At 39.7% G+C, this 16635-nt stretch overlaps 1 protein-coding gene and 1 pseudogene across 1 annotated transcript in view; both read right to left on the bottom strand.

Moving 5' to 3' along the window:
* Window positions 1-2164: 2164 nt before the first annotated feature.
* On the bottom strand, window positions 2165-4235 carry LOC104943847 (Na(+)/H(+) exchange regulatory cofactor NHE-RF2 pseudogene; annotated as a pseudogene).
* Window positions 4236-8968: 4733 nt separating this feature from the next.
* LOC104943846 (somatostatin receptor type 5-like) overlaps window positions 8969-16635 on the bottom strand; it is an 8711-nt gene continuing 1044 nt past the window's right edge. The window contains exons 2-4 of the mRNA XM_010769310.1: window positions 13100-13809; window positions 11144-11554; window positions 8969-10604 (exon numbers count right to left, since the gene is read on the bottom strand). Coding sequence (XP_010767612.1) covers window positions 10521-10604; window positions 11144-11554; window positions 13100-13786 — 1182 coding nt within the window. The 5' untranslated portion in view covers window positions 13787-13809 and the 3' untranslated portion in view covers window positions 8969-10520. The remainder of the gene's footprint in view (window positions 10605-11143; window positions 11555-13099; window positions 13810-16635) is intronic.

Below are 16635 nucleotides of genomic sequence, written 5' to 3'. Positions count from 1 at the left end.
CACGCACGCACGCACCGCACGCACGTTGTCGACACACACACACACACACACACACACACACACACACACACACACACACACACACATTTAAGATTGGACTGATTGGCCCTGATGCTGCAGTGCATTTGTAGAAGTAGTGCCTGAGTGCTGCTCACATATGGGCAGGGTAAGCCTAAGTTAAAACACATGTTTGTGTAAATGCAAAAAGCAGAAGTGGAGCAGCCTCGTCCCGCTGATAGAGGCCATGTGAAACCAAAGCCCATCAGATCTTTGTGTTCCAGGAGAGACAGAGCGAACGGAAACACATCCTGTTTTCCAATTTAACATGGAATAACCAAACAGTGAATCTGATTTAGAAAAAAAAAGTGTATCAAATGACTATTGAGAAATATCCAACCAACTGTGACAAGGAGTTATGAAAACAAACACAGGAAGATGTGAATGTCCTGTAAAGTAAAATTCCTGCTTGAATATCATTTCACAATATTATCAATATCTACAGGGTTAAGAGGGTTAAAAAAAAAAAACCTAATCTTAGAATCACACTTTAAAACTAATGTAACCTCATTACTTCTCTTTATATTTGGATTACCTCAATACAAAATGAAATGCCAAAAGGAAACAAAACAATGTAACATTAGAAAAGAAGAGAGGTCATAAAGATGAACTGGAAATGTAGCAATGGTTTCACTCAAGCCTCAATTCATTTTATGTCGTGAGACTTGTGAAGTGCTTTTTTTGTCTAATCTAAATCTGATCTTTCTAATCTAAAACAAAAGGCTTTTAGAAAATCTCCCAAACATCTTTCTTCATTCATAAATCATAACTATTTCTGTGCATTTCCTAGAGCCACTGCGTTGTCCGTTTCCAGATTCTTAACATCTGAAGGGTCACCCCCTCTGACCTTTCCTTGCCCTCTGTGACCTAACTCAACATCTGGAGCGAATTCAGCTGCCATGTTCCTCCCTCAGGACCCACACATTCATTATCAGACATACCCTAAACATGCAAGGAAGGCTGCAGAACAGGATGGAAACTTGCATAACATATACTTATCAAATCTGAAACTGGCAAAGCAGCAAGAGAACAAGTCCGGGGTGAGGAGAATCTGTTCAGGGATGACTCACTTATCTGCAATCTGTTCGCTGATGGGTTCAGTATTTTTAACTCTTGTGTTTGGAGGTTGACATACTCCAAGAATGCTTTGTTTGAGTGTCTGAAAAAGACTTGTGTTTTTTAGGCTGAATGACAAGGCCTTATGTTCTCTACACATAGAATATCATTGACTTGATGTTAACTAAAAAAAAAGCTCACATAATAAGAAAATAGTTAGAGAATTTGGGGAATACTCTTGCTCTTTTTCTTCTATGCGTTACATGAGAAGATAAGTGTGCAGTTACAGGCAGCAGCGTTAGCTTGAATCAAGACTGAACATGGCTACACAGTAAGTTTTGCTTGGTTGAAGATCTTTTCATTTTTTTTTAGCATTATAGATGCTCATAAGCTGATTTTGTTCATCTTTTTGCCAGAGTCCGTCAAGCTGTTTCTCTCCATTTCCAGTCCCCTATGCTAAGCTAGGCTAATCGTCTGTTGATATAGCTTCAAATTCACTGCGCACATAATGTAAGTGTGCTGTTGATCTTCTTATCCAACTCTCTGCAAGAAAGCTAATCAGTATATTTTCCAAACTGTAAAAATCACTAGTTGAAAAACTGTAAATGTAAAAATCTGCCGATTTCCTTTGTCCTGGGGTTTTGGACTGAGGATCAGACAAAGCAATTCATTTAAATACGTCAACTGGGGCTTAGGGAAGTTGTGATGGGCTTTTTTCATAAATAAATATTGTTAGGCACTTCACAGTTGTTTGATCAAATAATCATGAAAATAACATACACTATCTGTTATAAAAGGATTGTAACAACTGGTCAGGTCATATTCTGTTCTGACAGATACAAGTTTGAGCCGGAAAACATCCTTTGGTTTCTTGCGACCAACCAGGAGGTTTGCAGCTATATACGGAATAACAAGATACATATTTGGAAAAAAGGGAGATCTATACATATTACAACTGTTGATCAATACTCCACCTGTATGTCCCCCCTTAGAAACCAAACACCATTAAAAGAGTAACACAAGTATAAAAGATAACTAAATTAGACTGTTTTTACTGTTCTCTCCTGTCAGGCCAGCTTACCTTCTTCGCAGCCTTGGAAAGCGACCTCCTGGTGGGCTTCTGCACCTGGCTGCTCGGAGTGACCGGCTGCTTGGACACCGAGCCGTTCTCCCGCTTCTTGCTTGGGGAGGATGGGACCGAGGATGAGGGTGGTGAGGGGGAGGCTGGGGGAGAGGAGGAGGACGGAGGTGAAACCCTGACGATGGCCATCTCTTCTGTGGGTGTGAGGCGGAGGCTGCGCAGACTTTCATGTGTCTCTTGGTCCACCACCAGCAACCTGGTCTCACTTTCCACCGCTTTGATCCGCTGTACCACCTGAGGGACGGGAGAGGAGGGTTGTTCACTGCTCATTTTGTTTCTTAAAAGAAGGATTAACTCCACAGCTTGGCAGCAGTGAAACACTACAGACTGCAGCTATAGGAAAATAACCCAATCGCATCAAATAATATTTGGTTAACCAGCTCCGTTAGAGGCATCCAGTCAGCGCAAAGACATCTTTTGAAATGATTTAACACATTCACACTGTTCTCAGACATGTGGGTGTACAGTGCCTATCACAGTGGTGATAGACATATGTAAACATTGACCAAAATATCAGACACTATGAACCATAAGATGGCAACTGATCGTAATATTTCAGGAATAAAGCAAACAATTTGATGATTTTGCCAATATTTTGTACTTTATCTTTGTCTTGATGTTTAAGAAAAGACCGTCTTATTAATTTAGTGCAAACATTTGCTCTGAATCAATCCTTTTGCCAATATTTTGTACTTTATCTTTGTCTTGATGTTTAAGAAAAGACCGTCTTATTAATTTAGTGCAAACATTTGCTCTGAATCAATCCTTCGTGTCATTGATGGAGATACTGGGCTCTCCAACCCTTGAATGTGGGCAAACATCATTAGATGACAAAACAAGCAACTTTGCAATTCTTTGTGCAAAGCCTACATTTAAAGCACCAGGGATGCAGAAATGTTCTGAGAGCTTCAAACACAACAGTCAACAGTTTGTTTTTATCTCTGTTGTAACAAGGTTACAGATAAACCTAATGTTCCTCTGCGAGCCTGGGAAAATGATTATCTGAGGCTGCTGTCTCTTTCTGACAACCATTGCGAAAACAGTCTCTCAGCTCTAAGTCCTTTGACAGTGCATACCTGCTTCCAAACAAAGAGATGGTGCAGGTTAGTCACATGTTTCTAGTAAAGAAAACTGTCAGGTATAATTAGAAGCTAAAAGAAAAGTTATGTATTACAATAGGAGGAGGGTAATGCATGGAAAGCCGGTGTGTGGAGTAACATTCCTCCTGTAACATGAGGTAAAGCCACATGCACATCTACTTGCCTGGTGATGTGTCTCTTTCTCCACGTTCACCCCATTCACCGACACCACCCGGTCCCCCGCGCGCAGCCCGGTCGCTTCTGCGGGGGACCCAGCCTCCACTTTGCGGATGTACTGTCCGCTCTTCCCTTTCTCGCCATGCAAGTGAAATCCATACCCGTTCTCCGATTTTGCCATGACACAAAGCCGTGGTTTCCGTTCGCTGGCCATTTTTCCACTGACGTTTTTAAAGCCTCGTGCAGTTTTTAGTTAAAGTATTATAAATAAGATGCAAAGAGAAGAGTTAGGAGAGCTGTTGCAGGGCTAACTTCCACTGAGCGAAAACATATCTGCACGATACGCACGCTTTCCATGTAATAAAAACACTCAATACAAGAAGCTCCAAATGCACTTCACAAGAAGAAATCCCAGGGATAAAAATACCAAAAAAACAGGCATCAAACTTCAATAAAACGATGAAGCCAGTCCTCCAGATCGTGTGTCCTGTGTCCAGCTGAGGCGCACTGCTGGCGACTCCAAAACTGATCCGCTGCAGCGCGCACAGACTTCAGAGCCTCCAGGAGAGCATCATTGATGTGACTGCAGACGTGTTGGAGTCGAAATGATCAGCAGGGCCTCACCTCTCCCTCCACATTTATCCATAACAACTGATCGGAGAATATGCATGCAGTTATGCTGTAGTTTGCGCAGGTTGAGCGCCCGTGTGCGCAATAGCACCACCTCCCTCTGGCCAGGCTACCTGTTTGTCTCTCAGGAAAGTGAAATATTCGGAGCAGAGTGAGAGGATTCAGAGTTATACAATACTGCCCCTAGGTGGTGGGTTGTAAAGTAAATACAAAGCACTGCATGCTGCATTGGGTTTAAGAAATATGCATAAAATATACATCTTCTCAGCTCAACAAACAAGATTCAACATGTGTTTTTATTAACATATAATTCAATAAGACCATGCAAACCACAAGATGACTGACTGTAGTTTTCGATTCATAATTTAGACCAGGTTCTTGGCTAAATTGTTAATTTAATCTATAACCCCTTAAACCCCATAGGGAAAAAATGCCCCAAATGACTAACCCAAAGCGAATCACAGATCTTCAACCATAAGGCTTAAAGTAAATGCATATTTGTGGTCACCATTAAAGAGTAGACATATGAATCCTTAGTAAGTAAACCAATTTCTGTTTTGATTATTTGTTTAGTCTAGTATAATCAACATTTTAAAAGCAATATTACCACTACTTAACTACAAAACACTATTAATTTTCATTTATCTATGCTATAAATAAAAAAAATCTCCTCACAACATTAAAATAATAATAAACACAATGAATCCATACAGTAGTTACATGACTGTAGCTCATAGTTTGGATGGATTCTCAAAGCTAAAGGGCCAACATTATCTTCCATAAATATAACATCTTATATTGCAACTTTTTGTATCCGTTTTGTATTCTTATAGTTATTACAATACTTTTATACTCTTATTTGTAATGTTCACTTAAAAATCTGCTGAACTATTGCTGTTCATACATTTTTGGTAATATAATACATATAAACTAATGTTAAAGGGGCCCTATTATGCTTTTTGGGAGTTTCCCTACCTGAAGTGTGTTATATATAGATTTTTGGGTATGTTTGCAAAGGTTAAAACCCCCTGTCTACATTGGACTCCTTTGTTTACTTCTGTAACATAGTGATATCACTACGTAACACTCACATTTCTATTGGCTAGCGCTCCTACACATGATACATGATAGGCTAAGGGGTGGGACATCTCTAAGCGGTTGACCAATCACTACGTAGCCGGCGAATCAGAGAGCACTGGTTCCAGAGAGAGGGTGAAAAGAGGTGCTGCAGCAGGCAGTATGAGACCATTTTCTTTTGGAACATTAAAGCATGCAAACCTGTCACTGTAGTCACATGAGTATGATAATCCTTTTTAAACCAATGCTTTATTATTGCAGTTTCTAACAATGACCACTGGAGGTCAATGAACATCAAAAGGTGTTTCAACTACTACACAACACACTTCTGGTCAAACCTTTTAAATCAAGTTATTGTGTCCACTGGAATTAAATAAGGGTAGACAAAACTTTAACAAAATCATATATTTTTTGGAATACATGATGGGGAGACATCGATTAATTGCAATATGATATAATACAGACATTATTGACATCATCAATGATACTAACATGACTACCTATCCTACAGTTACTATTAGGAAGAAGAGCTTTGCTGCAACCAGGGGCGGTTCTGGGGGGGGGGGGGGGTCAGGGACGGCCAGTGCCCCCCTAATACTGACTTTGGACCCCCTTGTGGCCCCCCTGAAAAAAGAAAAAAAGTTTATGATTAAACGATTTCTTGGCTGACAGAATAGGCAGAAGTAACGATATTTGTCATTCTAGTCGGACCCATTAGAGCAGGGGTCTCCAACACGTTGATCACGAGCTACCGGTATCTCGCAAGCCCTCAATAGCCCCCACTTTACAAATATATATTTTTTTTTTTACGCAAACCGTCATCGCCACGGAGGAGCACACAGCCTCTGTGAGCGAGCGAGACAGAGAGAGAGAGAGAGAGAGAGAGAGAGAGCTAGAGAGAGCACACCTTTATCTATTTGATGTGTTGTAAAAAATAAAGAAATAGTTCCAATGTGTATAGGACAGTAAAAAAAAAAACAGTTTGAAAGGGGAGTGATTAGTAAAATATGCATAAATAAAAAGAAAGAATGCTAACTAGGTAACATAAGATAAGAATAAACTAGTTTAAATGGTTTGTTATTGGTTGTGATCATATTCTAAAGATTTGTTGATTATTGAAAGTATACAGCTCTCTTTCATGAGTGTTGAGAGCTGTATCCATAAATTCATTTTTGTGCTCAAAGTGCACCAGATTGATGCATTTAACTTCAACATTTCAAAAAAAATCTTCCTGGGGCTGCATGCCCCCGGACCCCCATAGAGAAGGTTAGGTCCAGCCCCAAATAAAGCAGGTTCAAATAATTAAATTGCATACATTTTCTTTTAGTAAACACTGAAAACGTGTAATGAAACAAATACCAATAACTTTATTGCTTTGTTTTCTTAGGTGTATGCGCAATGACTTGATACTTTCTTTGTCTTTTTCGTCCTGCATTTATTGTGCCCCCCTCAGAAAATAACTGGCCCCAACCTGGCCCCCCCAGTCAAATTGGTCTAGAACCGCCACTGGCTGCAACAAACAACAAACAGCCGATCTCCGGTATTTCCATCATGCTATCCTACAGATCTTCCTGTCCTCAGCAATGGCTCCATTTGCTCATAGCATTTTCCTTTATTAGATCATTTGGAGAAAACACAATCAGATTATTGTTTGTCTGCTATGGGATCTGGATTCACTTGCAACTTTGTTATGATAGCCATGCGCTGATAGATGGTCTATTATCTTGATGACCATTTTAATTAATACATCAGGGTTCAACTTAATCAGGCCAGGAAGAACCATCATTTTAATGGAGTGGGGGTAGAAACACACTCTGTGCCTTCTGCAGCTTCTGGTTACCTCTGTGTTAGAAATTTTAAACTATCTTAGTTTCAGGTTGGGCTGTGATTGGCTTCTTGTTTTGCTGCAATGCAACACAAATTTTAAAAAAGCAGCAATGATGCACAATTATAATGTACACTCTCTTGAGGATTAAACTTTTACCATTTACTTTTCAAATATCAGCCACTGTCTTTTTCACCTCCACTTAAATAAATGCTTGAATTCCTTTCTGCTCTCACCACACGCACTGACATGTTGTTTATTTAAACAAACAAGTTACTCACCTTCTTCCTTCTCTCCCTGAATTGTCAACAAACACATCTTGTGTGTCCAAAGCCATTAGTGGTCAGTTTGATGGCGTCTGATTTGTGTCTTCCCAGAAAACAATAAATCCCTGGAATTCCTGTTTACATTGAAATACTGTACAAACTGTGAAAACTACAATATCTATCTATCTGCGAGCGACAGGAGGCATTTGCTAGCATATTGACCTTAGAAAGTCCTCAGGCCTTAATTGTTTATTCTAGTTTTTCCTTTGTTTAAGTTCTTTGAAAAGAAGTCGGCCTCTCATGGCTAGTTTTTCTCGGAATCATCTTAAAGACTAAACAAGTTGTAATGTGCTCTTTTCTCTGCTTGGTAAAAATACGTGTCCTTCACTTGACATTGAGGTCGATGGAACAAAAGCAGCATTACCCCAACCACAGAGGTAACCAGAAGCTGCAGAAGGCACAGAGTGTGTTTCTACCCCCACACCCTGCCACACAAACAGGTTGTCAGTAAACATAGAATAAGGGCTGCGTATATGTTATAGAAGTGCACTAGTGAGGGAGGGGACATAAAGACAAGTGGAAGGCGCAGCGGCAAAGAGAGGAAATCCCAACAAACTATGTGCAATATGTGCTATTTGTGCAATATATATATATGGCGTTAATAAGTGTGCAATATACTGTATACCTGGCTGCTAAATCCACAGAACTGTTACAGGGTGTCTTTTTGGAAATTGTGTAACCTTTTATTTTATTCTATTTTTTATTCTAACTTTTTTTTTACATTAATACTTTTTTATACATGTAACATATTATGTAACATAAAGCTGTCTTTGGCTCTTTTTCTGCTGTAACAACGTACATGTTCCTTCTGTGGGACTAATAAAGGTATTCTGATGATTCTGAAAATGCTCAGGGGGAGAAAATGATGAAGGCTACTGGAAACCCATGCTGTACAGCGATGGAAATGAGTTACATTACATAGACTAGATAGTATTATAAGCTTCACTGAATCAAATAATGTCAATAATATGTGTTGTAATTTAGTACAAATCCATTGTAATATAACAGGTTGATATGCATAAACTTACTTTTTGTTTACATCTCAACCTGCATAAGTTAACTGCTAGATGTGTAAATGACCAATTGTTAGCTGACATGTTTTTTATATCAGCTTAAAAGATGACGTGTTATTGTTGAGTTTACAACTCTCCCCACAATTAGTTATCCAGTGTTTAAGAGAGTTCTCTAGTTAATTTTTAATTTGAAATATTTCTTTTTCTGCACATTTGCACATTATGTTGATTTCAAGTTACATCCTAAAATATGTTTACAAAAATGTTTTATAGTCAGCTTTTCCTATTTTGTTGTATCACTTCTTACTTACTCAGTTTTATTTTTTATTTTGTGTGCCTTCTGAACAAGTTAAAAAGTAGTTACTTAAGACCCATACTATTATGCATTTATTCAACTTGAGAATGGAGATGGATGAAAGTTCCAGTAAGTCTTTCAACGTGTTCATGACATTGTAATCGAATATACTTCAAAACGGGAAAAAGTGAAGTGTATATCTATAGCTTTAATTTGGAGGAAACCAAACAAACAAAACCCCACCACCATTAACACAAATTGAAAGTCATCTGATTTTATTTTTCTGACATTAGATCTTTTATTTGTTTAAGGATGTAGAACTCAAAACTCCACAACTAAAGTGGCCTATAATCTTATTTTGGTTTTAATTCAGTGTTTTTCAGACACAAACAATGTATCCTTCAAGGTATCCATTTTTCCACAGGTCCTTCTTGCTGAACTCAAACACACCACAAACATTGTTAGCATGGTTTTGCTTGGCTTACGTTAACATTTGCCACAGCAATTTCCCAATAAGGTTGGCATACAATATGAAAGCTCAAAGTCCAGGAGCTAAATGCTCACTTTACTTCTCCATGACATCTGCTCCAGCAGATTCTGTTTTAGAAATATAAGATAGAAGAGATAGACGTATATGTACAATACTTTGCTGAGCTACTTCAAGGAATGTTCATAGATTAGTTACATTGATGTTAAAATGTCACAAAAAAGCCCTATCTAACAAGCCAGGAAAAATATAATTGTAATGGTTACGACAAATGTTTTAACAAGCTTTACAACTAACCAAAAGAGCAGTGCTCAATCTACTTAAAGCAGCACAAGTTTACTGTAAGAAAGAGAACAACTGCGGAATTTTAATATTACCGTAACTCCCGGTAAAAAAAACAAAAAAACAAGGTGAAATGATCTGTACTATAATGGCTCACATGATAAATTCAGCATAATGTATCGCAGCACCAAATATCAGAGATTCTCCTTTTAAAAAAGCAGATTAATATTTGGGGAAGTACAGCTGTATCATTTATTGTTGACTGTTAGATGAAAGGATCAATCAACCACTTTCTGCTGGAATAGTTGCGTTTTACAAGAAACAAAATGTGTTTACGAAACAAATATTTCCAAGATTCTTCCCTGAATGTTAAAGCTAGGGTATATGCAAATAGTTGTTTTTGTTGAAATTCTCTACTTTCCAACAATTATCAATAAATAAATTTAAAAAAAAAACTACAAACGTTAACTGAAGTTTTTGCAGGCCTGGAAAAAGCCTGTCCAATCAATTCATTTGGCCTGCAAGAAGTGATTGGACGGCCTACCTGCCCGTCTACCTGCCCAACTGTCCACCTGCACACACTGGTGTTTCAAGTGCTGGCTAATGTACATTATACAGTTTTCATCAAGATAACAGGTATACAGTACAGTGATTGCATCAATAGCAAAAAGCACCAGCAGTACATTTAACAAGGCTTCTTACTATAATATGATCAAATGTGAAAAATAAATTGGAGAAAAATGCCTCCTGTATTTTTTTCTATGCAGTTAAGCTAAAAACAGCTGTTTGAGAGTGTAAAGCTTTTGAAACGTGTTTTGTTTCATTTTGAGATGTTGCATCTTTACATAGCCTTGTACACTGCAGCTATCCTAAATACAGTTCAAAGACATAGAGAACAAACACAAATCAGTAATGAGGGTTATTTGCTCACTCTGGTCTTCTCTACAAAAGTCCCTGTCAGATAGGGAGTATCAGCAATAAAGACAGGAAATACCTATCAAAAAATTGTCTGGGAGTGAACAGTCCCACGTCCCATTTTGTAGCAGACTAGATCACGGTCACCTTGCTTGAAAACTCAAAGCAATTGTTGGCCATTCAGCTCTGTTTTTGTAGTAAAAGGGTGATTGTCAAGGTCCTCATTAACCGGCATTTGGACAGGCTGCTGAAACATACCACAGACACATAGATTAGGAATACAATAAAGACAAAATGAAAAAACATTGACATTTCATTCAACTATGAAACATGTTTCTACTATAAGTATGACTTTAAATAATACAATACAATGACAAGGCTATATATTTTTTAAACACAATGATTATGCCTGCCCGGGTCCTTCTTTTGAAAGGGGCCCTATTATGCTCATTTTCAGGTTCATATTTGTATTTTGAGCCTCTACTACAATAGGCACTCAGCATATCATAATAGTATAATGTGTTGGTGCAATGGAAGCGTGAGTGTTACGTTGTGAGGCGTTTCAGGCAGGGGGGGGGGAACTTTGTGATTTTAGCCTTTGTAGACCATTTACACACACATAAACCTATATTACACACTACAGGAAAGGGAAAACCCCAAAAAGGCATAAAAGGGCCTCTTTATGGTTAAGTATACCAGTTGTAAAATCTATTAGGCATGAGGTCGGAATGTTGGCTTTAATCAGAAACTAGATGGATCACATGAATATGGTTTACACAATACCTGAATGCTCTGCACGTTTCCATTCTGTGTGTGATTTTCTCGCGAGGAAACAGGATTGTGGTTTTCCTTGGGGGAAGTCGGTCTACCTCTCATCTGGCCTGCGTTCCCAGCAGTGTTTGGCTTCTGGTTGCAGAGCACCTTCTTGAAACTCTGCCTGAAGTTGTCAGATAGGAAGCCGTAGAGGATTGGGTTGGCGCAGGAGTTAACATAGGTGAGGATGACCAGGAAGAAGTAGATGGCAGCATTGGTATTGCTCTCAGGGATGATATGAATCAGGTTGACCATGTTGGTAGTGAAAAAGGGCAGCCAACAAAGTACGAACACCAATACGATGATCACCACCATGCGTGTCACCTTCCGCTCTGATCTACGCCACCTGGTCCGGCCTGCACGCACACCCGCTGACCTCACCTGAAAGTGAGATGGGACATTGAGAAGGTTTCATGAGACTTTGACGGACGAAGCTACAGGGAAATTCAAAAGTGTATTCCAGCCTGATCTTCCAGGAATTGGGTGCCATACAACACAATTGCATTCTCGATAACTTTTTGAGGAAAACAAAACTTGCCCCAGATTACGTTTGTATACAGATATACAATATATTACAGATATGTTTCTAATCATGATCCATAAGGCGCGTTCACACCAAGTACTTTCCCACAAAGGTTTCTAAGAACTACGATTTAGTTGCGTTCAAACCAAAAAGTCCCAGGAACTAAATTAGTTCTAGAGAACTTTTTTTACCCCCTTTCCAGTCGTGGGAGAAAAAGGATCCTGTGTCTGATTGGCTGGGCGGAATGCAAACCACGCCCCGTCAAACTCCCAAAAACGTTTGTGAAGCCGCCATTTTATTATCCTCACATTGCATTATTAGCATTAGCATTAGTCCAGCGCAGAAACGCAGAGAGACTAACTTATGACAACACAAAATAAAACATGGGAGCGGTGGAGATGAGGAGGTGTCGGCGTTCTGGCCGTTTCGGAAGGCTTCAGTAGAAGCTGCTGGGAGTCCCAGCAGCTTCTACTGAAGCCAGTCCCTAACTCCGGGGACTTCCGGCCGGGGATTTTGGGCAGCAGTATACGCCGTGAAGTTGTTTGCGGCCTGCCATTAAACCCAAAGCAGAAGAAGAAGAAGTGACGTCAGCGGCTTCATTTGCCTAATCCACCCCCAGGAACAAATTTCCGGTGTGAACGCGATCTGTACTTAGTTCATGAGAACTAAAGAGTTCTCAGGAACCTTTGTGGGAAAAGTACTTGGTGTGAACGCGCCTATAGACGTCCATTCAGTGTGGAGGGCAGGGGCAAGAGTCAATGTTTACTTTATTTACTTCATACCTTAAAGGTGGGGTAGGTAATTTTTTTCAGAAATACTTTTTGTTATATTTCATGGAATGCTCTTAACATCGATAGCAATGAATACATTAAATGCTTTGACAATAAATACATTAAAAAATGTCATCTGTGGAAGCCGTGGCGCTTTAAAAAGCACGACCAATCATTTTAGCCGGCCCGGCTAAAATAACTGGATGGCCTACCTGCCTGTCAGCCTTCCATCTGTGCACAAACTTATCTCGTGCCCTCATTGGTCATTTGGGCGTTTGTGTGTTGGAGGAGGGGCTCTGTAAGGAAGTCTGAAGGAAGGGGCAGATTTTTTTCGGCTGCGTATTTTCAAATTCTAGCGCACTCGAGCTGGTTTCTCCATTCTTACCTACCCTACCTTTAATGTCAATGTAAAACACATACTTATTTTAAGACAAGCATGATCTTTTACTTGAGCTATACAAGTAGTAGTGTGGACTAAACACAAGCAAGTAGTTTTGTTACGCTTTAGTTATCCTTAGTTTAAAATTAGAACATTAACTATATTGTTGTTTTTTAACTTAATCTTAATATGAGGCAGGGGTGTGTATTTAGAGACCATTGAAAGCCAAAGGCCAGTTCTATTTATCTCATTACCTTGATGACAATGAGCAGGTAGCAGAGGCAGATGACAACCAGAGGACCAAAGAAGCCAAGGATGGATGTGTACAGGATGAAGGCAATGGCCCACAACTCGTGCGGCTCAGGCCAGGTAATGTTGCAGGTGTTGAACTCCTCCTGTACATGTGAGTAGATCGTGACGGGCAGCACGACCACAAAGGACACAACCCACACCATGCCATTTAAAGTCTTGGCCACCTGGGGCTTCCGCCAATTGGCACTGCGACCAGGATGAACCACAGCCATGTAGCGATCGATGCTCATCACCGTCAGGCAAAAGGTGGAGGAGAACTGGCACATGGTATCAGCAGTCATGTACACCTTGCAGAAGAAATCTCCGTAAGGCCAGTAGGAAAGCACACTACTGGTGCCTAGGAAAGGAATTCCCAGGATGTAGAGTTCATCCGCCAAGGCTAGATTGAGGATGTACATGTTGGTTATAGTCTTCATCTTGGTGTAGCGAACCACCACATAGATAACAAGAGTATTACCCAGAAGACCCACAATAAAGACGATGCTGTAGACAACTGCAGTGCCCACGTTGAAGGACATTGGTTCGGGCGAGTCTGAGTTATTTTTGTGGCTGGGGTAGCTTGGGTAGGGCTTGGAGGAAGGCAAGGTGACGTTGTCAGATATTGACGTCCAATTGTAGTAGCCATCCATGTTGAAGGAGGTAGTGCTGGTGTCTGTTAGGATTACAGTAAATTAGGGAAAATGCAGACACAAATGTGATACTTGAAAACAATACATGTTAACTATACTAAGGAAATGCAATGTTCAGCTTGGATTGTCTGTCTGGCAGTTTGGCAGTTTGGGAAATGGGACCATCCAAGCAGTATCTGAACCCCGGGGCTGTTCTAAGGCGAGTTTTGTCTTTAAACAATCTATGTTATGTATACCTCTGCACCTTACAACAACACATGGGTTTGAGGCATTCTGGGCAAGGTGCCAATATTATTAGGGAAACGTTCCACTAAATTTCCTGGGCCAGTGGCCAACCGTCCATTTCTCTTAATGGGAAGTTAATCTTCCTAGAAAATGATAAGCATGTTCCAAGTACTGTCATTGGAGTTGAATTAGATGTCCATAAATGTAAGAACAAAAAACAGCAGCCAAGTGGCACATAGCCAAAATCCTCAAAGAGCTAGAGTGCCACAATGAAAAATATAAATTAAGGGATTTGAAGTGGAACATAAGTAATTGATTTGATCAACTATTCCATTTGTTTTGTGAAATCCCTCAAGTGTGATAAAGTGTACTGGTTCAATATACTTTAGGACTATATTCTAGCATATAAAAGTGTGAGTGTATGTTGAGCTGATAATTTAAATGACAACAGGAAGTCATCTTGTCACTTGTCCCGCCAACTGGAAACATGATTGGTGGGATTTTTTATTTTAGAATTGAGGTTCAACAGGAGATGAGGTAGACAATGGATAACTCACTGATTGATGGATGTGTGCTCGTGTGCATTCATGCAGTCTGGGGACATAAGGAAGTTTGAGCTGAAGATGAACTCAAATCAGTGTCTTGTGTCCTTTCACTGCTGTTAACATCTTTTTTTTCAAAGTCAATTTAGTTCTAATTTTGCCTTGTAATATAATCTGTGTGATAGATATTGTTCTCAGATATTTAACCATATTGAAGGTAGTAAAACAATGGAGTAAAAATTGTCTGCTACAATTTAAAATAAAACAACATTGAATGAAATGACTAGAAGTAACATTTAGCAAATTGACTCACTTCATATTAAAATATATTTTAATTGGTGATGCATTCATGTGAACATTGTTCTAATGTTGCAGCCGGTAAAGGTGGAGTTAATTGTAAAGTGTGCAGCACCTCAATATTGTACATAATAAATGTACGTAAATTCCACCAATCATAATGCAGCTGAATGTTAGTGAATTTAAAACTCTTGATTCAGATAGTAAAATGTTGATTCCACCACAGAGCAATTGATTGAAGAGTAATTCCTAATTACATTTTAGACGTTCATCTTTAATATTACAATCAAACTTAAAATAATGATAAAGTTTGTGAAGGTATCCCTAATTGATATATAAAATGTAAAGCATGTTACAGCAATTAAAACAATGGCTGCCCCCATTAATAATGGAATTCCTGCTGCCATTATGAGACTTCATCAACAATATCCCCACCTGCTGCCTTGTGTTTGACCTATAATAATAATACTAATAATAACAACAACAACAACAACAACAACAACAACAACCTTAAAGCAGTCAGTTGTCAGCCAAAAATGTGTTGCACAAATAAGAAGTGTGACGTAAAGGTGCATTGAACCGCGCTTCAAAACACGGGAATGACGCGCAGCCCGCACAGTGATGTTGAGAACACAAACACAGGAGCCCCTGTCCCCCTTTACACTGCTTGGTATTTGAAATGGTGTCAACTGATCTATAACACCTTCAGCCCACAGCCATCCGATGAATGGCTCGTTATTATTAAATCTTAATTTTGCCAAATAAACTTTTATGGCTCACAAGTTTTCCAAACACACATGTCCACGCAGGGCCGTCCCTGGCCAACATGAGGCCCCACGCAAAGTTATATGATGAGACCCTCTGTTTCGCGAGCGTCGACGGGGGGAGCCTCGCAGCGGCGAAACCCTGCCGCGCCACTACCCCTCGATACCAGCGGGTCCGTCTGCGTCGCGTCACGGCTGCGCCGCGGTTTTGGAACGACCTCCTCCGGCGTCATACCCTACCCGGGCGCGTTTCAGGAGCATTTCAGGGCTCGCAGTTCCGTAACATTATCCATAACGCGGCCGTAACGCAACGAACACGGACCCGGTGGAATCTAGGGAACCCCTGATTCTACGTTGCATAGAGGCGTTGTATAGCGCCGGGCAGGAAGTGGACCGGTCAGAGCATCCAATCAATCCCCAAAATAAACTAATTTTGCAGACCCTATCCCTCCGTAGTATTTCAAGTAGGAGGAGAAATGCCAGCGTTCTCCTCCGGTTTACAGGCACTGGTGTAAATTATATAGAATAATTATGATGGTGAATGCATTTATTTTTTACCACTAAAATACAGCAACACATCTTTGATTCATGTCGATTATAACTGGAATATTACAATTATTATTAACCCTTAGATGCACAAGTGACTGGACCCTATACTCTTCCATAAGTGGGTCTAAAAGGACCCGTATTAGAATAATGTGTTTTTATGCCATTTTTGTTAATTCCGTTAAGAAAAATTACTTGTATAATATTTAGTATTATATTTTGGTTCACATTAGAAATATTTTATATTTAATTTTTTACAATTTATCATTTTAGAATTTTTTTTTACATTTTCAAAAAAAACGTTTTGAGCATATTGATGCAAAGATCTCCGCTATTCTGAGACCCTCACATTATTCCAGTCCCTTTTCAAAACTAACCTCTTCTCCTCTTGTCTACTCATAGCCCCCCCCCCATCAATCCATGCCGGTTGATCAAGTTTGATAGTACTATACCCCCTACCCTAACCTTCCCTGTA

Source organism: Notothenia coriiceps, unplaced genomic scaffold, assembly GCF_000735185.1.
Source record: "Notothenia coriiceps isolate Sejong01 unplaced genomic scaffold, NC01 NC01_scaffold00006931, whole genome shotgun sequence".
NCBI classification, from domain to species: Eukaryota; Metazoa; Chordata; class Actinopteri; order Perciformes; family Nototheniidae; genus Notothenia; species Notothenia coriiceps.
Note: the sequence above shows the minus strand (reverse complement) of the source record. Positions and strands in the feature narration are given on the sequence as shown.